This window comes from Ahaetulla prasina, chromosome 4, assembly GCF_028640845.1.
Source record: "Ahaetulla prasina isolate Xishuangbanna chromosome 4, ASM2864084v1, whole genome shotgun sequence".
Lineage (NCBI taxonomy): Eukaryota > Metazoa > Chordata > Lepidosauria > Squamata > Colubridae > Ahaetulla > Ahaetulla prasina.
Window position 1 is genome coordinate 125,933,756 of NC_080542.1, and position 25,761 is coordinate 125,959,516.

The window sequence follows — 25,761 nt, forward strand, 5'->3', positions numbered from 1 at the left end:
AAGAAAATTTTGGACCACAGAAAAATCTTTGCATTTTTTATATTGCACTAAATCAGGGATCCTCAAACTATGGCCCCTGGGCCAGATACAGCCTGCCAAAGCAATTAATCCCGCTTGCTGATGGGATGGGGTCCTTCAGGCATTTAGCTTGACTGCCTGTTTAGTAGCTCCAGCTTCTCCCTCCCTCCTTGGGAGTCCAGGTGCTTCAGTCAGCGGTGCACAAAACTTCAGCTGGGCTAATCGAGAGACAGAGTTTGCGGGGAGGGGGGTGGCCATCTAGCACCAGGGCTGGCTACAAGGCAAACGTTCATTCTTGGTCGTATTTGAGATTTCTAGCTACAATGGAAAACAAACCTAGGGTTGACCCCGGGTGTTTCTCTTTGCTAACAGGTGCCCAAGCTAAGGACCATGTCCTGTCATTAATTCATATTAGTGGTCTGCGGGATTTAAAGTTATGAATTTAGTGGTTCCTGAGGTCTGAAAGATTGGTGACCCCTGATCTAAACAATCTATTTCCTGATGTTTTGCCAGTGTATCTTCAGAGGCAAGGTGGTCACCAAACCCCGAAGCCCAACCCAGCACAATTTGGCAATTATTCCTGAAGGAAATTTGTAGCACTGCCCTGACTTATCAGCCTTATCAGGGTTACTTTAAAGCCATGCCACCCAAAGTTCTTATCTCAAATTCAGCCACTGATCAATGCCTATTCAAGAGTTCAAGGAAGTTGTTCATATGTTTAGGGAATCAAGCATTACCCTGTTTTTGATGATGGTGAAGGAAAGAACAAAGCTGATGGGATGAATAGAGACTCGGGTTTTTGGAAGCAAAACTGAACAAGCCATGTTGTAAGACGCTTGGCTTATTCACTTGCTACTCTATCTCACCACTTTTTCCCTCTGCAGGAAAGCTTCTGTGGTACATCTGTCATTGTACCAGAAGTTGAAGGTGCCCTTTATTTAAAGGAAGATGGAAAGAAGTCCTGGAAGAGGCGTTATTTTCTTCTACGAGCTTCAGGCATTTATTATGTCCCCAAAGGAAAGACCAAGGTCAGGCATGTCAAAGAAATGCTTTGAAGCATTAAAGCAATTTGTAAAAGGGAAGGCAAAGAAGCTTCCTGGTAACTGTTGAGGAGGTGGCCCCGAGAGCGGCTGTTTGGACAAATACGAAGAATGGATGGCAGATTTCCTTTGAAACTCATTCCTTTATAGACTGCTCTTTTGTTTTTCAATAATAGTGAATTGCATTCTTAAAAATTTCAGTCATGAAAAGAAATAACATCTCTGAACTGCAATTGGTCAATAACTGCAAAACAATGCAATCGTTTTTGCTTAATTTTAAAGAAATAGAAATAGAATAAAATGGAATAGTTTTGCATTTCAAACTGCAGACAAGAAAGCTGCCATTGTTTGGCCAAGGCGAGAATTAGCCTAGGAGTTGCCTCTATTTAGCTCCTCCGCTTTTCTAGAGATTTGAAAATACTAAGTCAGAGGGATTCTTGGTGTTGTTTTTTTTTAAGGTTTCTGCACAGGGAAGATCTCTTTCTCAGCTATTCTTGTGAACTAAGTTCTGAAGAGCTCCTAGTATTAAAAAAAAAAAAACCAACTACAGGTACTTACAACAGTTCACTTAGTGTCCGTTCAAAGTTACTATGGCATTGACTTATGATCAGTTTTCACCGATTATGACAATTGCAGCATCTCCATGGTCACATGATCAAAATTCAGGCGCTTGGGAACTGACTCACATTTATGACAATTGCCTTGTCCTGAGGTCATGTGATCCCCGCCCCTTTTGTGACCTTCTGACAAGCAGAGTCAATGGGGAAGCCAGATTAATAACCGTGTGACTAAAGGAACAATTGCAGTGATTCACGTAACAACTGTGGCAAGAAAGGTCATAAAATGGAGCAAAACTCGTTTAACAAATGTCTCACTGAACAACAGAAATTTTTGGTTTGATTGTGGTTGTAAGTTGAGGACTACTTGTACATGTACATGAGCCAGGAAGGCTTTAGGCACTGTTCTATTTCCATTCAAATTGGTCCACAGATCCTTCACTAGGAAACTTTGTTGCCATGGCAACCTCTTAAGAACAGCCAATGTGCATTTTGTGATAGTAGAAACTCTATTTGGCAGGAGTGCAAATTGGCACAGAAAGACAGATGAAGTTTTCACCTGTGTACAAATAAACTTTCAGGATGCATTACTGAAAAGTCTGTTTTTCCTCCTTCCTCCATGAATTCTATGCACCTTTCTTGAAAAGAATTGTAATATTTTTGTGGATTTATTTTTGCAAATGGTAGGTGAATTATTTGCTTCAAGTCCTCAGAAGAACAATGATACACCTCTTCCCCATCGCTCCTAAACTTACAATGTGTTACAAAAGTTGCATTGCTATTAATTCTCAGATCAATAAGTAGATCAAAAGGTTATCCAACATGGAAGAGGTGACCTTCTTTTGAATAAATAGATAATTATTCTAATAACTAAAGGTTGTATTTTTAATATTTTAGACATCCCGAGACTTGGCTTGTTTCATACAGTTTGAGAACGTGAATGTTTATTATGGTATTCAGTACAAAATGAAGTATAAGTCCCCTACTGATTATTGTTTTGTCCTAAAGGTATGTATTATAGAACATGCACTCTTTACTGTGTTGTATATTGTGTATTGAGTTACATATGTTGATCATGCATTCTTATAATGTTTACTCAGTAATAATCCCTGCTGAGTGTCAAGGTTCCAGAAAAACCTCTTCTGCATAAAAAAAACTCAGAAGCCATTGTCTTTCAGAGTTCTTTACTAGCATGAGGAAACTGGCACACGATGAGTGAAATTCCAAAACTGAACTTCCGGATTTTTTCCCCAGTTATACAAACCCCAAGAGTCCCACCCCCCTGACCCTTTTGCTGGTCACATGGTCCCACGTTCTCCCAGTTCATTCGAATATCTTCTCGCCACTCCTCCTGCAGATGTGAACACCATCCGACCTTGACCGCTTGAAGAATGTTACCATACCCCTCAACCCCCCCTTCTTCCCCTCAGGGGAAAAATGTGGCAGCGTCTGGAACCCTAAAGTCTAGTATGGGTTCCAGGCCTGACACTGAGTTTAATAAGGTTTAGGGGTAACTGGGGAGAATAGTCAAAAAAGATGGCAGACACAATGGTGCAATCAAAGCTCCAGCCATTTTTATGTGTAACACTCACTAATAAAAAGCAGAGTGTCGATGAACACCATTGTGTTCATCTTTCAACCGTTATGACTGTATGTATATACATCCCTGATAAGGCTCATTCCTAGCTACATGGGTATGTAAGATTGCATCTTACAGCAAGAATGCAAAAAGGAAAAAACCTTTTTCAGTAACCACATAAGAGTTTGATAAAGAGATTATTATAATTTTAAGAAATGGTTTGTGTTAGGACCATTGCTAGCTCATTCATAAATCATCTGTTGATAGAGATATTGATAGTGAGATGGTCAGGTTTGTGGATGATGCTAAGTTATGCAGGGTAAAGGTAAAGGTTCCCCTCGCACATGTGTGCTAGTCGTTCCCGACCCTAGGGGGCAGTGCTCATCTCCATTTCAAAGCCGAAGAGCCAGTGCTGTCCGAAGACGTCTCCGTGGTCATGTGGCTGCCATGACTCAACACCAAAGGTGCACAGAACGCTGTTACCTTCCCACCAAAGGTGGTCCCTATTTTTCCTACTTGCATTTTTTACGTGCTTTCAAACTGCTAGGTTGGCAGAAACTGGGGCAAGTAACGGGAGCTCATCCCATTATGCGGCACTAGATATTTGAACCGCTGAATTGCCGACCTTTTGATCGACAAACTCAGCAGCTTACCCACTAAGCCACCGCATCCCTTTTTGCAGGGTGAGAAAGACAAAAAGTAATTCATTTTCCAAATTGAATGAATGAACCCTATTTTGGCATACCTTTCAAGCATGGGGAAGCAAACAATCTACTTTGGGATTGAGATGGACAGTTCAGTGGAAGTGTCATCCCTGTGTGTGGCAGCTGTGAAGAAGTATATTCTATGTCAAGGTTCATTAGGAAAGGAATGAAAATGGCAGCAGAACCAATTATTCAAGGACTGGTGGGTTCCTCTTCACTGAGTGCATTCACACACAAATTACGTGGCCATTTAGAGGGGATATTTTAATTTGGATTCTTGCACTCATCGTGGCTTTGGGCTGCAAAGAGTAATTGGTCCCTTCCAGTTCTGGTGAGTCCATGGAAAGGATAACTGTTTGAAGGAAAGGTTCATATTGGACATTTTAGACTTAAATTGGGATGAGTGAGAGACAATGAGGTAGGAGTTATATGTATGTATATACATATAACTCCTGTATTGTATGTATTGAGAAAAGGGCAAGAATTTTCTCCCTCTCTTTTGTTCACCATATTTAAACCAAATATTATGAAATAATTCTGGGTAACAGTAAATAAGCCAAGGGAGTTACTTCCTACATGCTTGGTTACACAACAGCAGTTGCTTCCCTAAGATGTGCTTAATAACCAATAACTTTGATAGTGTCAGAAATAACTTGTGCATGGAAGAGAAGAGCATTATTAGTTACTGATCCTAATAGTCACCTGCTGTTTAGGTAACCTATAAGAAATGTAAGCCCTAAACTATGTAAATTTGATGCTCATGTATGCAAACATTTGCTTACAAAAAGTTGCTGAAACTGAATCATCTAAGACAGGGGTCTGCAAACTTGGCTCTTTAAGACTTGTGGACTTCAACTCCCAGAGTTCCTCAGCCAGCAGGAAGTTGAAATCCACAAGTCTTAAAAGAGCCAAGTTTGCAGACCCCTGATCTAGGACAATGTTTCTCAGTGTCATGGTGATTGGGGAATCCTGGAAGTTGAAGTCCATCTTAAAGTTGTTGAAGTTGATAAATACTGAACATCCCTTATGCTCATAAGCAGCCATATTTTCTACCACGGTTTCAAATTCTTAAGTTTTAATCTTTAATCTAGATGGCTGTTTAATCCACAGGCCGTTTGTCGAAAGTCTTATCATGAACTTTACAGTTTTAAGATTGGAAAGAGAATCCTTTAAGTATTTTGCCCTTTTAGGGGCTGCTTGGCATAGATATTTGAGAAAGGGCCTTTTTTGTCATTAAATCCCAGGATATGATCCCTGTGAGGCTGCAATTGTTCCCTACTCCCTGCTTTCAGAAAGGGCATCAAAAGACATCTTTTTCATTTGATCTTCAGAGTTGTTTAAGTAATTTTCCTTTTTGGCTTTCAGAAATTATATTCATATTTTGCTAAGATTACGGTTTGCTTCATTCCCACCTTCCTTGGGAAAGGTGTTAAAAATGCTTTCAGTAAGGAAAGCTATCTTTTCTATATTCTGGGTAGCCAAATGACAGAGGTTAGCCTAATGAAATGCTCAATCCTGCCAGCTATTTAAGAGTGTCAGATCTGGTGAAATAAATTAAAAACTGTAAATTTTGTTGAACTATCCAAACATGTTTTCATCCATCATTATTTTATTGGTGTTAATGAATAACCAAAGAATTTGCAATCCTGGTTTAAACCAGAAAAGAGTGCTCAAGATTTTGTCAACAATATTTGTTTATAGTTCAAATTCAGGTTCTGGGCACTATGTTATGTAGCATTTCTTCAGAAAATTTGAAAAGGCAACAACATAAAGTCCTAGCTCCTGGTTGTTGGGTATTTTTTTTTTAATCTTCGCAGCTGGTGGTAGTAAGGTAATCTATATGTAAATTGGCTCATTTAGTCAGTCTGTTGTGTCTCGGATACCAGGAGAATTTAATTATGCTTTATTGGCACAAGTTTTGCTTGAGTAACCTGAGAGTAATGGTGCATAATGTGGAATTAATCTAGGGTGAAAGAATTGGTATCCTGGGAGCAAACTGGCACAACAGTGTCCGCTTATCCCATTTCCATTGCTTAGTACTTCTCTTCAGAGCCCATGCAGTTCGTTTTCCTAATTCTTTCAGATTTTGCTCTCTCTCAAATTGAGTTGCTGTATTCTTTAACAACAGTGTGGGTAGCAACATTGCTTGTTTACTAATAGCATTTGTGGCTTTCCCTGAATTAAAATGGGAAAGATCATTCACCTGAATCTGGGATTTGTTTTGGTGACTTCCTCATCTGACTCCTTTAAAATAACATAATAAAAAGATAGCCATGTTAGACTATGGTGGTTAAAAATCAGCCAACTACCACTTGTCATACAAGAAGATTTTATTAAAATGCCTTTTTAATTCATTCATTTAAGAAACATGAAAAGGCATTTAATAACCTTCCAACCACTTTCTGGTCTTTCTAAAGCAGTGTGATAAGGAAAAGGATTTGACATGTTTAGTGATCACAGCATCTTCAAGCATTGTGTGGAAGCATAATAGTGGTGTTTGGATTATACAGCTGACCCATTCTCTTGCTGTAACTCCCCATCTCTTGGAGGGCAAGCTATCGTGGATATTCTGGTTAAATAGAGTGCATCTGTTTTGGGCTGTCTCTTGGCTCCTTCAAAAGTTGCCTTGGTAAGACCATCGTTGGAATATTGCATCCAATTTTGGTTACCATGATATAAAAAAGATATTGAGACCCTAGAAAGAGAGAGCAGAGAAGAACAACAAAGATGATGAAGGGATTGGATGTCTAGTCTAGTGAAAAGAAGGACTAGGAATGACATTTATTTATTTATTTTATTTTATTTTATATTATTTTATTTAGGAGATTTATATTGCCACCTGTTCACAGATGGCAACTCAAGGCGGCTTACAAGAATATAAAAACATCATATAAAAACAATAAAAGAGAATCATATATAATAAAATAACCCCCACCGCCTCCCCTGTGATAACACATCATACGAGCCATTCAATGGGCTCCATCCCCCTCTGTATTCCTCAGGCCTGCTGGCAGAAGCTGGTCGTTAGTGCTTTCCAGAAGAGTATTAGAATGGGGGTCATTCTAATCTCCAAACATGATAGCAGTTTTCTTCTATTCGAGGGACTGCTATAAGGAAGAGGAGTCAAGCTATTGTCAAAAGCACCAGAAAGCAAGACACAAAGCAATGGGTGGAAGGAAACCAGTGGTGAAATGTAAAATTTATTACCACTAGTTCTGTGGGCATGGCTTGGGGGGGTTAATGTGACTGGGTGGGCCTGGCCAACTTTTACTTTTAAAAGCATTTTTCGGCCAAAAAGGTAGAAAAAATGCTTTAAAAGGCTCTTATGATGATCCCAGCTGAGTTGCCTGATCGTCAGAGGCTTTTTTTTTTTACTTTTAAAAGCATTTTTTCAGCCGAAGAACAAATGCTTTTAAAAGTTAAAAAAAAAACCTGATGATCACACAGCTCAGCTGGGCATGGTTGGGGGGGGGAGCAGGGATTTTTGCTATCAGTTCTCTGAACCACCAGCAGCCATCACTACCGGATCAGGCGATCCGGTCCAAACTAGGAGCATTTCACCCCTGGTGGAAACTAATCAAGAAGAGAAGCAACCTAGAATGAAGGAGAAAATTCCTGATAGTGATAATAATTAATCAGTGGAATGGTTTGCTTCCAGAAATTGTGGGTGCTCCATCATTGGAAATTTTAAAGTAGAGATTGAACAGCTGTTTGTGTGAAATGGTACAGTCTCCTTTTTGGGCAAGGTGTTGGACTAAAAGACCTCCAAGATCTGTTCCAACTTTGGTATTCCGTTATTCTGTTAAGGTGGCCAGGAGAGGGTCACTTCCTGGCACTTTTTTTTTTTTCCTTTTACTCCCAGTGGTGAGATCATTGAAGTTGACATAATCACAGAGAAACTGCCTATATCACCTGCTTTCTTTCCATATTCCTCCTCCTGCCCAAGTTTCACATAAAATGATAAGCCTCAATTTTTGGTCTGTTGCAGTCAGGCAAAAAAACAACAACCACCCTAAAATGTCCAGTGTTTATTCCCTCCCTTGAGAGTTTTCAGAAAGGTGGTAAGTTTGATGTTATAACCAAGAAGCTATTACATTAAAAATACCTCTGAGATGGTATTTGCCCAGTATTCTAGCTACCCAAGATTTTGTCCAGTGTACCATGCTACCCCAACTTACGACAAATTATGATTAAGATAATAATTTATATACAGTTCCTTTTTGAAATAGCTCTCCCTTCCTATCATAATCAAAGTTAAAATACACAAAATGAATTTATTGGAGTATTTAAGGCTCTGGAACCCTGTGCCATGTTGAATTGTGATATGTGAGAATCAAATATTACACATAAGTTTATTTAACAAAATAATGTCAGCCCTTGCTTCTAAATGCATCCTTTTTTCTGAAAGAGAAAAAACTCTTGTTGAGGAGATGGGTTTGAGTGATAGAAAAATAATAGTTTATCTTTAATTTTTTTTAAAAAAAAATAAAGATGCTTGATGAAGCTATTGAGAAAATCTAGAATATTATTATTCAGAAAATGAAATATAAAAAATAAACATTATAAGAAAAGGCGTAATCTTCTCCTTGCATATTTCTATATATATTTCTGCAAGTTCATTTCATGAGGAATTGATTCTACTCCACAAAAGCTTATGTCTAATAAATATGTTGACCTACAAGATGCAATAAAGCTATTTTTTATTGCGATACAGAGATGAAAACATCAAAAGAAAAAAAATTAAAATAGAAAAGTATCTGTTGCCATCTGCTGGATTTACCATGTCATTGCAAAACCTTAGCTACAGATTATTTAGTCAGTATTTGTACATCAGTGTCAGAAGAAAATTGACAGACTGTTTTACATTGTTGATACTTGTCAATAATCACATAGCATTAATTTGACATGTAAATTAGGCCTGGTAGTTTGAATAATAAAACCTAGCATCCTATTCATGGTCTTGAATAAATGTGAATATGTGTTGTCCTCAGATCCTAAGGTAATGGAAAGGTAAAATGAGGAGGGGAGGAATTAGCAGAAAACGAAGGAAAATTGTTTACTTTTGGAAAATGCAGATAGTAAATTTATCTTCCTGTTTTAATCACTTCCAGATGACAATTAAGAACTGTTCACGTATTATGTTTAACTTCAGAATTCTGATGTGCTTAAAATTACTTTTAGCTAAATAATATTATAAGCTGTTTCAAGTCAAATTTCCTTTGAATAGAGCATAAATATTTATAATCCGTGATATTCTGAAATTTGGCTTTGTGTGATTTATTTACAGATGCACATCCAATTAGTTTCCTGTTAATTTGACATTTTATTATTTAAAGACATTTATCCCAATTCCTTTGTAATCAAAGATAGCCCTTGCTTGCAAATTTGCTGTCTAAAATGGCTGTGAGAAAAAAGAAGAGATGGAAAGTGAAGAATTTTTTAAAACACCAAGTTTGACTAAATTTTTAAATACCAATTACAATCATGTAACTCCCAGTTGTGTACCATTAATCTTTTGGAAGGACTGATGAAAAACACATGCTTTGATCTCTGTGGTTTCTCAGTAGGTTTGTGGTTTGAAGTAGCCAAGATATAGTGATAGACAAGAAACCTTGTTGGGAAGTTTGCTTGTCTACTTGGATTATTTCCGCAGATTTTTAATGATTAAAAATATTATTGCTGTTATTATTTATAGCATCCTCAAATACAGAAGGAGTCACAGTACATCAAATACCTATGCTGTGATGACAAGCAGGCTCTACATCTATGGGTAACTGGTATCAGAATTGCAAAGGTAAGAAGAAGGATATTTTTCAGTAGTAAAGAAGGAAGTAAATGGAATGATGAAAACCAAAAAGGCATTATCCTCTTGTGAGTTATAAAACTCTAGTGAATAAACATGACCCTAGAGTACTGTATATAGAACAGAATTTGTATTGGGAAAATAAACTACTTTGTCAAACAAATAATAGGCTTTCAACCTATTTGTTTACAATCCTATTTCTTAGTTCATAGTTTTTATGGAAGAGATTTCAAATGAACCACTCTTCTGTTAAGAATTGATGGAACAAGCAGAGAAATGCATGTTCACTTTTTTATGATGGAAAATCTGTCAGATATTTGTGGTACTTATTTTTCAGTATGGAAAGGCCTTGTATGATAACTACATTGGTGCAGTACAAAAGTCTGAGTTAGCTTCACGTCTGGCAAAGCCAGGAAATACTAAATCCATAGCTTCTGGGGGATCATCTTCAAAAGGTATCCAAATTATTTATTTTTTTAAAGAAATTATTGTGAGGATTATAAGATCATTTTTTCCCTACCATCTTGCCAATCGCGATCATTGTCTTAACATGTTCAATAGCTCATTTTAGGATGTGATTTTTTAGTAACTGAAGACATTACAATCTGGAGCAGGACAATAAAGTCGTTTGTATCTAATTGATGTAAACCTGAGAAATTTATCTGAGTGAACAGAGGTTCGTTTTATTAATGAGTACTGATGTGAATAACAATTCTGCAGTTCCAAAGTTTAGTGGAGGCCAAAATGGTAAAAGAGAAAAGTTCATTCGGCAACAATCACTGGACCTGTCCTGCAGGAGCAGATCGCACTGGGATTGTTGCAGGACTTACAAATATAGTTTGATGTAAGCTTTTGGCTCACATGGTCAAACTTTATGTTTTGCACATACAGAAATGGTTGTTTCTCCATCCTAAAAAATCCTGATGGGCCCACTAATTTGTTTCTTGGTTTCCTTGTAAATGACCTCTTAAATTAAGTTTTGCAGTTCGAATCTCACAGACTCAAGGTTGACTTGGCCTTCCATCCTTCCGAGGTTGGTAAAATGAGGACCCATTTTGTTGGGTGCAATTTGCTGACTCTGCTTAGAAAAGTCTGTAAAAGCACTGCTTTTGCTAATGGGGAATGGCCTTTATTTGTCCCCATAACATGGTCTCAATTAGCTTGCTAAGGTGTTCTTGCTTAATCCTAACTACAATTCAGGCCAGAATTGCCCTGATGGACATTTTCTGAGTATCGCATTGCTTGAAATCATCCTCCACCTTCTATCCTACCCTTCGTTAACCCATCCCTGCAGCCATGTTTTGAAGCTCTGCTGTTTTCTGTCCTGAGCCATTTTAAGCCCTTTTGTGCAGTTTATCTACTAGGCCAGGGGTGTCCAAACTTGGTCCCTTTAAGACTTTTGGACTTCAACTCCCAGAGTCCCTCAGCCAGCAAAGCTGGCTGAGGAACTCTGGGAGTTGAAGTCCAAAAGTCTTAAAGGGACCAAGTTTGGACACCCCTGTACTAGGCTTTATTCCAGGCTAGGACATCGTCAGCTTTGATTAGCTATAATGCTTGCTATTCTATTCCCTTCCAATGACAGGTCATTCACTGCCCTCAAAGGCTACTTCATGCTGGGCTGCTGTACCCTCAATTGGTCAGCTTGGTTATTTTCTTTCTTTCAGTTGATCTAATAGTAACCATAAGACTAATTCTTCTGCCACTTTCATTACCTATTATGCCAGAACACACCTGTTGTACCTTTACATTTCTCAGTGGCCATCAATACAATTTTTTCCCAGTTTTTCCAGAGGAAGCATGCTCTGCATTATTTCCTATCATCCTTCTCTCCTGCTCTGGTTTCCTTTCTCTTTTTAAAAACTATAGGCACAGAACATAGATATCAGATTTGAAGGAGTTCTACTTCTTGTTCTATGAATCTGATTCTTCATTGCTACAGAGTTTCTATCAACTTGCAGCGGAATGAAGGAACAACCTGTTCTTTTTGATCACTGTAGCATCCAGAGCAGTAAGGCTACAATTAGGGGGAAGGGGAATCCATGTTAAATGACTGATGAAGAAGGAATAATCCCTAAAAGTTGTGTTGGCAATTGCTATGGGAAGAAGGTCAAGCAATCAAGTACTATGATAGCGATGTTGGACTTGATGGACCCACTGGGGTTTTTTTTGCTGTCAGTTTTCTTTATTTCTATGTTTCATTAGCTCAGGCCTATTGCCAGAGCACTATAATCCAGAGTAAGGTAAAAGTAAAGGTTCCCCTCGCACATATGTGCTAGTTGTTCCCAACTCTAGGGGGTGATGCTCATCTCCGTTTCAAAGCCAAAGAGACAGCGCTGTCTGAAGACATCTCCGTGGTCATCTGGTCGGCATGACTAAACACCAAAGGTGCACGGAACGCTGTTGCCTTCCCACCAAAGGTGGACCCTATTTTTCTACTTACATTTTTTACGTGCTTTCGAATTGCTAGGTTGCCAGAAGCTGGGACAAGTAACAGGAGCTTACCCCGTTATAGAGCACTAAGGATTCGAACTGCTGAACTGCCAACCTTTCAATCGAAAAGCTCAGCATCTTAGCCACTGAACCACTACATCCCTTTTACAGCTCAGAATAGAATTGCTAAATTGGTTTCAGGAACAGCCAAAAGCAGCATAGAAAAGAGTGTGAAACTGCCTTCAGCATCAGTCAAAATTTTCTGCATCGTATTTCTTTTAAAGCAACTATATTTTGCTTTCTCATTTATTACACTGAGTTGATATTCCAGTACAATAACTGCTTTTCTCAAAGATTCCATTTTCAGTTTTCCTTGACTAAACAGGTGAATAACAGATCATTCTTCTAACCTACTAAGCTCTTAAAGATCGTATGCATGGTAGTTAAAAACAAAGTACACCTGTTTTCATTTGGTCCAGTTTGTCATAAGGGTGACTTGAGGTCCATGCTCCTTTTGGAAATTATGAACAGTATTCATCTGCCATCACCAATTTATAACCTATTTTAATACGATGGAAAGAGTAGCATATTCTCGTCATAGCAGAAGTCTGTACAAGGATTGATTGCCCAAAATAATGCAAAAAATCAAATCAAATACAGCAGTGCTCAGTTTAAATGCTAGGCCTTTTTCTCTGTTCCTTCCAAGTTAACATATACTTGATAGCCTAGAAAAGTACTTGAAGTATGTTTGCAGCATGATACTCCCTGGGTTTGATGATTCCTGCCTTGCCAATCTCAATTCTTACTGATGATACTGAATAAGATTATTTTTTAAATCTAATTATTTTTAGTAGCATAGGCAAAACTCTTCTTTCTTCTTTGTTGTATTATTATTATTATTATCATTATTATAGGTAGCTTTCATGCCAATGGACAAATCACCCAAAACATAACTCTTAATATAGCAAACACTGCAGAAACTGGAAAATCTGCTGAGATGCCAAAGATACAAATTAATGTAAGTATGCAAAAACTACAGGCCTTCTTACCTTTTTGGAAGAAAGGGTCTCCGAAAAATTATTGGTCTTTTTTTGCTGAAGAAGTCCTCTTCCTTGCCAGAAATGGGAAATTAATGCTGGAAACCGGCAAAAAAAACCATTGCAAATTGTAGTCACATGATTGGAATTTTGCAAACGGCCATTTGTCAAACACTCAAAGACAATCACGTGTCCGTAGGGATGAATCTGGGTGTTGAAACTTTGAAAACATGCTGTAAGTGGCTTTTGGAGGGTCCATCTTAACTTCAAACAGTTATTAAGAAACTAGTTGTAAGTCAAGGACTACCTATACCTTGCCTAGGTTTTATTTCAGACTATTTTGTCCCTTCTAGTCCACAATTGCCCTTGCTAAGGCCACCCACTCCATTTAAGAGTATAAATATGAAACTGACAAATATCAACTGTTCTATATTTATTTAAAAACCCTTTAAATGCATCTCTTATTTTAATGTCATTTAAAAAAGCTTTTAAGCATTAATTCGTTATAAAGAATGGTAAATTTTGCTTGCAACCTCTTCTATTAAGGCTCTTTGTGAATTAACATTTCACAAGGGGGAGGGGTAGCATAAAAACTTAGTAATTAGACTACTGTGGGTACTTGAGACACTGAATGTAAGTGAACATTAGGGATATTACTAATGCTTCTCCTTTTATTTTTCCTTTTATAATTTTGGTGTCATAACTTTGATTTTTAAAAAATGTTTATACCAAAATGATGGTATATACACTTCTGCTAACATTGGTGACAATTCTTCCTACAATGATATATATTTGCATGTTATTTTCATGAGGTATGCATTTTATATAATTCTCTACCTATACATGTGTGTTATTGTATTATAAAATTATAATTGCATTTAGCAATTACAATTGCAAAATTCAAACAATTTTTAACGCAAGCTAGATTTCAATTCAGTATTCATTCATATATGAAAAAATCAGAGATAAGTTAAACATTTACCCTGGTGAATGTAAAAATATTTGATAAGAATTTTGCTTTTATCAGCATTAATCCTAATAAAATCAGGGAGCATCTAAATAGTTGCTTTTCAACCTCAGCAGTTGTAAGATGTGTGGACTTCAACTCCCAGAATTCCCTAGCCAGCATACTGACTAGAGAATTTGGAAGTTGACATCCACAACATGTTAAAGTTGTTGAATGAATGCTGTAAATGATTGCTTCCTGAATAATAGGCAATGTATCAGTAGGAACCTCTTGACTAACACTCTTATAATTATTCAGGAACTCATAAATTTCTTCTAATTTCTTAGTCATATGCTAATCATTTTAAAATTCTTTTTAAGGTTAAAAAGCCAGATGATACTTTCAATGTTGGTCAAGCATCATCCCTACCTATACAACAGGTGAAACAGATCCGCAAACATGGTGGTTTGCATCCTCCTCCCCCTCCTCAAAGACGGTCTTCTGCTATTACTGCTTCATTGGATTTATCCACCATTGCTGAGAGAGAAAATCCAACTTCCTTACAAAATTATGAAGACTTTCCACCACCTCCTGAATTTATACCACTTCCTCCCAATTTGGAAGATCTGCCACCACCACCGCCACCACCACCACCGTCTCCACCACTACCTGAATACTATGAATCTCCTCCTGATTTCACTCCTCCCCCACCTCCTTTTCTTCCTACTGGCATTGGATATTCAGAATTACCACCTCCACCACCGCCTTCCTTCTCTGCCCCTGGGCTTCCTCCTGCAACTAAGAAGAAACCACCACCTCCTCCTAAAAGACAAGAAGAAGGTGCTTGTCAAGTCGTAAGACCAAAACAAAGTGGATCAATTTCAAGGAGACATGCTACTGAACAAGGAGATTTCATGTCTGATCTCATGAGAGCATTGCAAAAGAAAAGGAGTGAGTCCTCATGAACGAAGTAGTTTCAAACATCAGGTGATCTAAAGGAGAATATGCTAGAAAAATTTATGGTAGACACAGACCAAAGGTTTGGTTGAGCTACTGGGTCAATTCCCATGCTCTTTGCTTGAAGCCTGAAAAGTACAATCAAGCATAGGTGTCATCCTTGAGAAAAACAGGTTCCAGAAAAATTGTTTAATTTGATCCAGTAGGGTTTTTTTTAAAATCAGGATTCATTTAAAAGCTGATTAGTTTAATAAAAAGCTATTTTTTTCAAAGGCCTTGGCAATTTGACTCATCTAAAACACTTTGTAGAAATAAGGGGTGTAACATTGAATAACAAATTCACTTCACAGCTTGTAAATTCCCTCTTTCATTATGAAGTCAAAATCTGCCCCATATCTGCCCCATCTACTTTTTTTTCCCCCATAGTTGGATTTGGGGAAAATGCAACTCACAACATTATTATGAATGTTATGCAATATATTACAGCTGTTTCCTCAATTTCTTTCAAAGACAAAGTGAAATTTGTTTTCAGTGATAATATCTGCAGGCAATCTCTGTGGTTATTTATTTGGTTTAATGCAGGATAACTCCTTTGGAGATAGCTTTAATTTTTCCATTCCCAACTACATATGTAGTGGTTATACTAGGTGATATCTAAAAATGTTTATCTCAAAGAAAGTAATTTATTTCTTCTTACTTATATTTTATCATGTATTTTATGCTCCTTTATTTACTGCAATCTTCATGAATAAAACTTATTTCTTCAACCCAGTGTCTAAATTAATGAAAAGCATACACTTTGGAAATTAATGGCTGATTCATATACTATATTAAGCCATGGTTCACATTAAGTCATTAAGTCAAAGTTATGATGGTGCTAAAAATTAAAATTTACAGCAAATTTACAACTATTTATGACTTTTGCAGCTTCCCTCAGTCATTTGATCCTCATTATCATTATAGTCGGTATATATCCTGTACCCCCTCTCTCGCAGACTAGAGAGATTGAAGAGGAAGGGTTCGCAAGAGAATATGCTGTTTGCTTTTCTACTTAATTGTAAACAAAGTTTTATTCAGTTTTATTGTGATGGCAGACTGAGCCTGGGAATGATGAGCATTGTATACAGAGGTGGGTTTCACATAATTTTACCACCGGTTAGCCATGCACTGAAAATGTGAGCATGCACCGGGGTGGTTAGGTAGGCAGGTCACCACTACCAGTTCACCCAAATCAGTCAGAACCGGCTGAATATCACCGATTCTATACAGACAGCTTTGCATTTTGTACTATCTTGATATCTCCTCCAATCTTTCTGCTCTGCAAGAGGAGAGAAGAAGAAATGCAAGCTGTTTTTTTTTGCCAGTGCAATCACATTCCTTTTAAAAAATAAGTCCATCAGCAGTCAATTGTTCTTTTGATTTCATTTCAAGTTCTCTAGTTTCCTCTGCTTATAAGTTTTGATATGTTAATCATTTTTCTTTACACTGTTTCTTTTCTATAAAACGCTTAAGCCAGTAAAGTATTTTCGGGCAAAGTCTGAGTTTATATTTGTTTTATATTCTTAATATGGCACTCCTAACTTAATTGATTTTTGAAACCTACATTCACTTTAATTTTATTGTGCATAAAAAAAATTGCCACCCAAATCTGTTTGTGCTCTTCCAATTCTAACTTTCCCTTATTTCTTAGCAACAACCATTCTTTCATCCAAATCAAATGGCAGACCACAAAATACCATTTAAAATTTATCAAATACCAGTTCGCCTCATTTCTTTGCATTTTATATTTAACCCTTTCATAATTCACAATTCTTGAAAACTCAACCTGGGACCCAGAAATAGTATTTGGGAACTTTATATATTCTTTAGAATAACAGAATAACCTCCCAACGAACTTGCTGGCCAATAAGAGATTCTTTTTACATTTACAATACAAATATGTCCACCATGAATTTTGGATTTTCATTTTTCATTAATATATCTAAAAGTTTAGTAAATGCAAATTTACTAAAATGCAAAATGCAGATTTTCTTAGCTGCAACATTTGAACTCTAATTACAAATTGGCCTGTGAACCACTGGTGACTGGTACAAAATCAGATCAAAAAAGACTTGATGGCCTTTGATTTACCAGGCAAGCGGGAGGAGCAAATACATAATGTACACCATGCATAAATGATGTGAATTTTATAAGTTGCATTAATGGTGCAATGTGATATTCTGCATGAAACATCTATGTCAATGGTTAAATAGGAAAGTGCTGGACTCCTTTGGGTTTCTGGTCATAATAGTTTTAGTTATTTATTATTAAATTTATATACCACCCATCCAGTGGTGGGATCCTAGTGGTTTAACAACCGGTTCGCTGAGCATGTGTGTGCACAGTTATCAGAAAATTGAACTTCTGCGTTGCTGAGAACAAGGAAAACAGCTAAGGAGTGGCAATCCGAACAGCTGGGTTTCGGAAGAGAAATCTAGGTAAGTATAACAAAGGGGTAGATGGGTGGGGCCATTTCAAAGAAAGAGAACCAGTTTGCTCACGGCTGAAAGTTGGAACTAACAGTTCACCCGAACTGGTAGAATCCCACCACTGCACCCATCTCATTCTGAGTGGAGTGGAATGGCTCATGAGGTTAGGGCATTCAAGACCCAGTTGTTGCTATTTGGCGGGGTGTGTTCCCATCACTCGCTCCAGCCCTGCCAACTCAGAGTTCTAAAGCAGGAGATCACAAGTAAATAGATGGTACCACTTTAGTGGGCAACTTAACTAGGACATGAAAGGAACCCCCAACTGAGTATCCCCCAGGAAAAGGTGATGTCACCAGTTTATCCTTTCACCATGGAAGCGTTTCAATGCTTCTGACACAAAAGTATAGTATAATGCGGTTCAAGGAGTATTGGAAACAGCCGAAGTTATAGGAAGACTAAACAGAATAGGGCAAATGGAAATGGAAAAACAGATAATAATAGTGCCTACCATGACTATATAATGTGCTATCTGAGAATCTGCCTCTTTGTCTTTTTGGGACATGACCAGTGTTGGTTTAATATTTAGGAATTTGTAACTGAAGACTTTCGTGCTGTTTGATCACAGCTTCACATCTGTACAGACTGGAATGAGCATGGGGAGGGGGGGAGAGAAAAACAGACTTTTAATTTTTTTCAGTGCTTTTGGAAAAGGCTTAGAAATAAGATTTAATTTAGCTTCTCTCAAGTCGGAGAAGTTTGCCAAAACCAAAAAATTGCACCGAAAGAGATCAACAAACACTGAACTACAAACTCCCTTTTAACCTAGCCTAGCATGTTATAGAAATCTAGCAAAGGAAAAAAGTAATTCAACAATAATACAATATAAATCTATGACGGGAAAGTGTCACCATTTAATTTAATCACAAATTATTTTCATCAAGATGAACAACTGACTTTAACATTTTTAGCCCAAACAGGGGGACGCTGTGCATAACCAGCTCTCTCAGCCAGGTTCTGTATCAGAAAGGGATGTTGCAAAACTTGTTGCAAGAAGCGGACCTGGAAAACAAAAGGGGAAAAAACAGGTGCAGGGGATTTGAAAATGCTTAAACAATACCTTTGGTCTGTTCAAGAGAAAATAACTTTAGTCTCTCGTATATAAGGACTATATCAGGACAGCTTTGTAAACATGTACCTCTGAAAAATCATTTATTTCCGCCTTCTGGACAGCTGAATCTGCCATCCAATTTCTAAGCACATATCTTGGGTTAACACCTGCAACCAAAAAGAAAACGAATTGCAGATACAAAACATAACTACAGATTTGCTACACCGAAATCTACTTCCTTTCCACTGCTAGAATAAAAATACTGATTTCAAAGGTCTGAAATAAAACAGAAAGATAAAACTGAATAGCCATTGTTCACCATACTACTTTTTATCCTGAACCTGTACTAGAACAATACAAGATGTTGCCAAGTATCCCAATTTTTTTCTAAACTGTAAGCTTCAATAAATGTAGCAACCCTTCCATTGCTTCCTTCTCCAAAAATCTGGTTAGAGCAGGGGTAGTCAACCTTTTTATACTACCGCCCACTTTTGTATCTGTTAGTAGTAAAATTTTCTAACTGCCCACCGGTTCCACAGTAATGCACCGTGTATCGTCGTCTGCGCATGACTCTTGCGCATTGTGGATTGGGTTGGGGGGGCGCCAGCTACCAGCTTTGTTTGTCTGTTACAGCTGGGTGGTGTGGGGGGAGATGCGCGAGCTATTCTGGGATGAGGCTATTTTGTTTGTGGTCACACTATAGCACCATTTATCTAGTGGACGGTAGGGACCAGGTTGACTACCACTGGGTTAGAGCATATTACAATGTTAGATCACTTATATTAGACAACAACCAAAAATAATATATTGTGATTCCTAAAATAACTACTTATTTATTAAATTTATTTACTGATAACATGAATCCCCTTCCCTTAATGAATAAAACTATTTCTTTAGAGTTAGGGTTAACAATACCACTTAGTTTACACTTATTTGTTGCATTTTAATCTCTGCATCAAATTAAAAAAAACAATAGAACCATACAACTTTATAAACAAACAAAATAGTTTGTTCTAGCTATTTTTGTCCTAGGTTTCATTTTTGAGACAACCTTCTCTATTAAAAAAAGGAGGAAGAGAAGGGAAATGGAAGGGAAGCAGAGGTGGGTTTCAGCAGGTTCTGACCAGTTCTGGAGAACCAGCAGTGGAAATTTTGAGTAGATCAGAGAACCTGTAGCCCCACCCCCATCTATTCTCTGCCTCCCAAGTCCCAGCTGATCAGGAGGAAATGGGGATTTTGCAGTAACTCGAGTGGGGACAGAATGGAGATGCAGTATCCTTTCCCTGCCACGCCCACCAAGGCACGCCCACCAAGCCACACCACATCCACCAAGCCACACTCACAGAACCGGTAGTAAAAAAAATTTGAAACCCACCACTGAAGGGAAGGGAAGGGAAGAAAGGGAAGGGAGGGGAAAGGAAAGGAAAGGAAAGGAAAGGAAAGATGTCTCTGTCTTAAATAGATCTGTCTTAAACAATACTTAAAATGCACAACTTGCAAAACACCAGTAGCTTTTAAGTTGTTTTTCTACACTGGAAGTCTGATTCTCTTCCTGTCTTGTACTCCTTCACAAACTGAGCCTCAGATCAGATACCAGACTTTTGCATAAAAAGTATATTCTCAAGATATAGATGTGATTTAATCTTCAGTGTAAAGCAATGCAGTGTGTTAAAAAATTACAGGATTCATGCAGATTCTATGCTCAGAGAGAACAGAATGAGAATCAAATATATTCAAAATCAAATACGTAGAATATATTTTTGAATCAAATTGATAAACTGATTGGTAAAGACAAATTGGTAATTTATGTGGAAAAGCACTTGAAAAAATTATACACCCGTAACCCCTTATTTATTATTTTTCAGTTCCCTTGGGTGTTAGTCTTTTTTTTTCCTTTTATGTACACTGAGAGCATATGCACCAAGACAAATTCCTTGTGTGTCCAATCACACTTGGCCAATAAAAATTCTATTCTAGTCTAGTCTAGTCTATACCCTTTGAGAACTGTTCTATCGAGTTATTATAGATTTCCAAATCTTTCTTTAAGCAAATGCTACATAGTTGGTTTCCTACTTCTAGAAAATAAAAAGTACTGTAGTTTGAAGAAGAATCATTTCATAATTACTCTCAAACAAAAAGTGAATATAATTTGAGGAGTCAATGCTACTCATGATACTTGAAGCTCTGAGAGGAAAGGCAAAATATAAATCTAATCCCAAAAAAGTTACAAAATCACCTTTGCTTATAGTCTTCATGGACACACATGTAGGGCTCATTTTATGGTGAACCTAAATCTCTGTCAGTTCCAAACATTTGGAATTGACCATGGGGACCATGGGAATCAACATGGGGGATCACTGAAAATTCTTATAAAAAAGTTAATTCCTGGTATCTTCAAAAACATGTCATTTTCATCTGCAATATGTTGCACTTGCTTCCAGAAGCTTTTAAGGTGCAACCACCTTCCATTGACAGAATCGTGGCCATTTTTTATTTCAAATCTTGCTGCTTCTGTCCATGACATACTTCAATTCTGTCCATGTCCATACTTCAATTCTGAGTTCTGCCACACACAAGGCTTTCTTTGCAGCTAGAGACATTTCCAACCTTTTCAAATCTATAGTCCACTGGCAAGTGTGTAGATCTCAAGATGATTGGCATCCCCGGGCAATCAGTTTCAGCCACTATGCTTGCAAAGCATGCCCCTTTGGGCACATCCTTCTTGCATTCTGCTTCTTCACTGGAGAGGCTGAGGGTCAGTCACATTTTCTGCACCTGTAGTGCAGCTGTTGCTGAGCTGGGATAGCTGTGCCTCTCAGAGTTTAATCAATGAGAACAAGGACAGGCAGGAAATGCAGCTTGGCTTGATTGGCCTTTACAAACATCTGTCAAATAACAGGAGGTTTGATATGGCTAGTCTTCTTGTCTTTCCTCTAAAAACATGGGGCTGAACAGCTGGGACTATGCTATGCCACTAACAGAGGGCCGACTTGAGTATCAAGCACAAACCTGGGAAGATTATCATTTTGGGATAGGGCATGTGCCATGTCTCAATACAATTGCCTTTTTTTCCAGGGAAAGAAATGGAGGAACAAACAGCCATCCAGACTTTGGGAAGTTTCTAGCATTTGTGTAAAGGACTGAATTGTTTTTGAATTTTGAATCACAAAGTTCAGCACAGAAAACTGCAAATACAGGAATATCAAAATTAATCTTTAAATTGTTACAGTGAAACTGCACTGCTTTCCAATCCGTGTTTGTTCTAAATATAAAGAATGAAAAATTCCTTGCTTCTCAAGCTTTCCAATTGTTAACAATATACATCTATTTTATTGAACAAGCAGGTATTTAGAAGCTGAATCTATAAGAAGAGAAATGAACTTTTGAATGACTGAACAAATTATCACTATACTCACTGCTCATTCTTCTCCTTCTTTCAGAGTCTGAATCACCTATATTCCTATACAGCATATAAACACAGATGCAAACATTCAGTTTGAAACTATTTCTTTATATAGATTATATAGGCTGATTTTGAGGCAATAATTCCTAAGAACAGACACATTTTCAACCATGAGTAGATATTGTGCATTTTGCAACATGATATTTGGAGATGTGCAAAATGAAAAATATGGTTTGTTCCATGCATGGAATGAAGATATATCTGGGCAGACCATTCTAACTCAGTGATAATGCAGCCATACTGAACCTCAGATCATTTAGGTTAATACAGATTTTCACTAAGGCAAAGAGGAGCCTAAGGGAGTAGATGGAGCTAGCTCATTGTATGTTGCTCTTTTCTCATCTCCTCCAGCTTCCTTAGACATAATCAACAAACTCACTCTACTTACCGCTAATCTTACTCTTCCTTTTTCTATCTCCATCCTGGAATTCTTGTTAAAACACTTGTATAGCCTGAAGATCCATTGACTTCCATTTCTAGAATTACCCAGCCACATATCTTATCATTGCCAGGGTTGAGAAATGCTACTCTAGGGCTATGCAAAGATTAAACTCATAAGATCTGTATTTTAATCCATGGACAGATGGCTCAATATTGACTAATCTGGGTATGGAATGCTTTGTGCATAGAACGGATAGCACATCCCTCATTAATCCTGTTCTACTTATTTAAAATTACTTTAAATGTTGCAATTGAGTAATCAAATTCAGATCATCATAAATAACTGAAGAAGCTGCTTGGAAAACATCTAGTGAAATTAATGTTCCTCTTCTTTAACATGTAATCATAATTATAATAAATTAATCTATTATATTTACCTTTTTAATCTCAAGAGGTACAAAGCAATCCAGGTTGAAAAGTTGTTATGTTTAGCTACATCTTGCAAAGCCCAGAATTCCTGTATGAAAATAATTGAACACTTACAATACAAAACACAAGAATTCTTACAACTGTCAATTAAGTTTAATATTCCAGAATAGACCTGTATAGAACTTCAGTAACAAATATTCACTTCCAGCAACAGTTGTTAAATCAGTACTTAAAAAGAAAAAATAGTAGAATTCCTTGCTAGACTTGGGATTAAGATAACCAATTTGAAAAGAACTATGTCGCAAGCACACACCACTGGCTAAATATTGCTCTGTACACAAAAGACAGCAACATTTGAACAGCCTGGATCAGGGTTAGGATTTTTCTTGAAATGAAAATCCACTTTCCTTAGTTGGCATGCCGGATAGTGAGTTTGTTCCACTACTCAAACAGAATATATAAAACAATACTGACAATCAGAGGTGGGTTTCAGCAGGTTCTGACCAGTTCTGGAGAACCAATAGTGGAAATTTTGAGTAGTTCGGAGAACCGGTAGTAAAAATTCTGACTGGCCCTACCTCCATCTATTCTCTGTGTCCCAAGTCCCAGCTGATTGGGAGGGAATGGAGATTTTACAGTATTCTTCCCCTGGAGTGGGGTGAGAATGGATATTTTACATTATCCTTCCCCTGCCATGTCCACCATGCCATGCCCACCATGCCATGCCCACCAAGCCACACCCACAGAACCGGTAGTAAAAAAAATTGAAACCCACTACTGCTGACAATGCCAGGCTGCATCCCAATTTTGATGAGCTGGTAGAGAAAACAACCTTTGTAGGGAAATCATTGCAACAATTTGGCTTTTCAATTAACAAGTGGATGCCAAATTATTGTTAATCGTAGGACTATGTGAGGTAAACTCTGTTTTGCAATCAGGTAAAACTATAGACAATCTTAGGCATTTGGAATAAGAGCAGACAAGAGATCAGTATATCCTGGAATATTCTATGCTGATGTAAGGAAACTCTAAACTCCTTACGATTTTTGCACTATTGGGAAGCATTTGCCTTCCTCTCAATGTTTGTTTTGCATTTGGAAAGGAAACTTATCAGTCATCAATGTTTTGCTACCATGGAAACCTAGAAAGATAAACATTGGAAAAGGCAGCTGTTCCAATTCTACTCTTCGTTCTAAAAACCAAACATTATTTAAAAAAACTTGGTATCTAGCCAGATTGTGACAATCTGCAATCTTATCAGAAAGCTAATTTGGTCTAGTGGTTAAGGTGCTGGCCTAGATCTCAGGAGACAGCCCAACTGTCCACACAGGATTTTTTTTTTATTTTGTCACAACCGTATATATAAGCATAAGCATGAAATAATTATATGATATATAAGCATAAATATAATCATAAGTATGTAATAACTATATGAAATTTGGATACAATCAAAGGGAACATTAGGACAGGAACGGTAGGCATGTTGGTGCTCTTATGCACGCCCCTTATAGACCTCTTAGGAATGGGGTGAGGTCAGTGGTAGACAGTTTTTGGTTGAAGCTTTGGGGACTTTGAGAAGAGACCACAGAGTCAGGCAGTGTGTTCCAAGTATTAACAACTCTGTTCCTGAAGTCATATTTTCTGCAAGTGGAGCGGTCCACATTAAGCTTAAATCTATTGTGTGCTTGTGTATTGTTGTGATTGAAGCTGAAGATTGCTGTTGTGGAGAAAATAGGAAGAGAATGTAGTACTAAACACCTTCACCACTGTAGGAGATATAAATCTCCCACCTTAATTATTTCTATAAATGACTCAAGATGGTGAACATGCTTAATACTATTTTCTCTTCCTATTTTCTCCACAACAGCAATCCTGTGAGGAAAGATACATGCTTGGCATTACAAGACAAGATAGAAAGGTCTGGACATGGATTAGAGAACAAACAAGAGTATATGATATCATCAAGAGAGTAAAAGAATTGGGTTGGTCACATAGCAAGAAGAACTGATGGCTGGTGGACCAAAGCAGCCACAGAATGGATCCCACCATGATAAAAAGCATCCACGGAAGAGACCTAAAACAAGATGGATTGACAACACCAGCAAGTATTGTATATGTGTGTTTGTATGTATATGTGTATCATTATCATCACCACCACCACCACCACCACCACCATCATCATCAATTTAGCTATTGTCTATCTACTGCAGGATGAAGTCTTCTTCCACATGTATCCAACCTATACGTCCTGAGCTTTCTTTTGCCAAATGGGCTCACAATACTTGCTGATGTCATCGCTCCAGCTTGTTTAACGTCTCTTTCATGGGCACTTTTTATCAAGTGGAATCCATTCTATGACTGCCTTGGTCCACCTGCTATCAATTTTTCTTGCTATGTGGCCAGCTCATTTCCATTTCAATTCTTTTACTCTCTTGGTATCGTATACTTTGGTTTGTTCTCTACTCCATGTGCAGGTTTCTCTATTTTGACTTCTAATGCCGAGCATGTATCTTTCCATGGCTTTTTGTGCCGCTCTTAGCTTTTGTATCGATTGTCAGGTTAGTGTCCATGTTCCACTGGCATGGAGTATGTATAGAGATAACACACACTGATAAGACTCTTCAGGCATAGGGGGAGGTTCTTAAAAATTATGCTTAGTTTGCCAAATGCTGGAGAACCACATTTAATATGTCCTTCAATTTCCTCTATTGTATCACCTTCCATTGAGATCTGTTGGCCAAGTTATATGTAGTGGTCTACTATGTCTAATTCTTCTCCAGATTTTTTTTCTTTCTTTGGTGAATTTATTAAACATAACTAGCTTTTTTCAGGTTTATTTTT

General features: G+C 37.6%; 2 protein-coding genes across 9 annotated transcripts in view; one reads left to right on the forward strand and one right to left on the reverse strand.

Moving 5' to 3' along the window:
• APBB1IP (amyloid beta precursor protein binding family B member 1 interacting protein) overlaps positions 1 to 15,838 on the forward strand; it is a 51,267-nt gene extending 35,429 nt beyond the window's left edge. For 2 of the 3 annotated variants that reach the window (XM_058183461.1, XM_058183460.1), the window contains exons 9-14: positions 903 to 1,046; positions 2,513 to 2,623; positions 9,594 to 9,692; positions 10,039 to 10,156; positions 13,046 to 13,149; positions 14,495 to 15,838. In XM_058183461.1, coding sequence (XP_058039444.1) covers positions 903 to 1,046; positions 2,513 to 2,623; positions 9,594 to 9,692; positions 10,039 to 10,156; positions 13,046 to 13,149; positions 14,495 to 15,079 — 1,161 coding nt within the window. In that variant the 3' untranslated portion in view covers positions 15,080 to 15,838. The remainder of the gene's footprint in view (positions 1 to 902; positions 1,047 to 2,512; positions 2,624 to 9,593; positions 9,693 to 10,038; positions 10,157 to 13,045; positions 13,150 to 14,494) is intronic. The other variant, XM_058183462.1, reaches the window with a different exon arrangement.
• Positions 15,839 to 18,331: 2,493 nt separating this feature from the next.
• LOC131198441 (protein adenylyltransferase SelO-like) overlaps positions 18,332 to 25,761 on the reverse strand; it is a 55,618-nt gene continuing 48,188 nt past the window's right edge. For 3 of the 6 annotated variants that reach the window (XM_058183085.1, XM_058183090.1, XM_058183089.1), the window contains exons 17-20: positions 22,929 to 23,008; positions 22,064 to 22,107; positions 18,735 to 18,814; positions 18,335 to 18,598 (exon numbers count right to left, since the gene is read on the reverse strand). In XM_058183085.1, coding sequence (XP_058039068.1) covers positions 18,476 to 18,598; positions 18,735 to 18,814; positions 22,064 to 22,107; positions 22,929 to 23,008 — 327 coding nt within the window. In that variant the 3' untranslated portion in view covers positions 18,335 to 18,475. Of the gene's footprint in view, positions 18,599 to 18,734; positions 18,815 to 22,063; positions 22,108 to 22,928; positions 23,009 to 25,761 lie in introns of all 6 variants that reach the window. The other 3 variants (XM_058183088.1, XM_058183087.1, XM_058183086.1) reach the window with 2 other exon arrangements.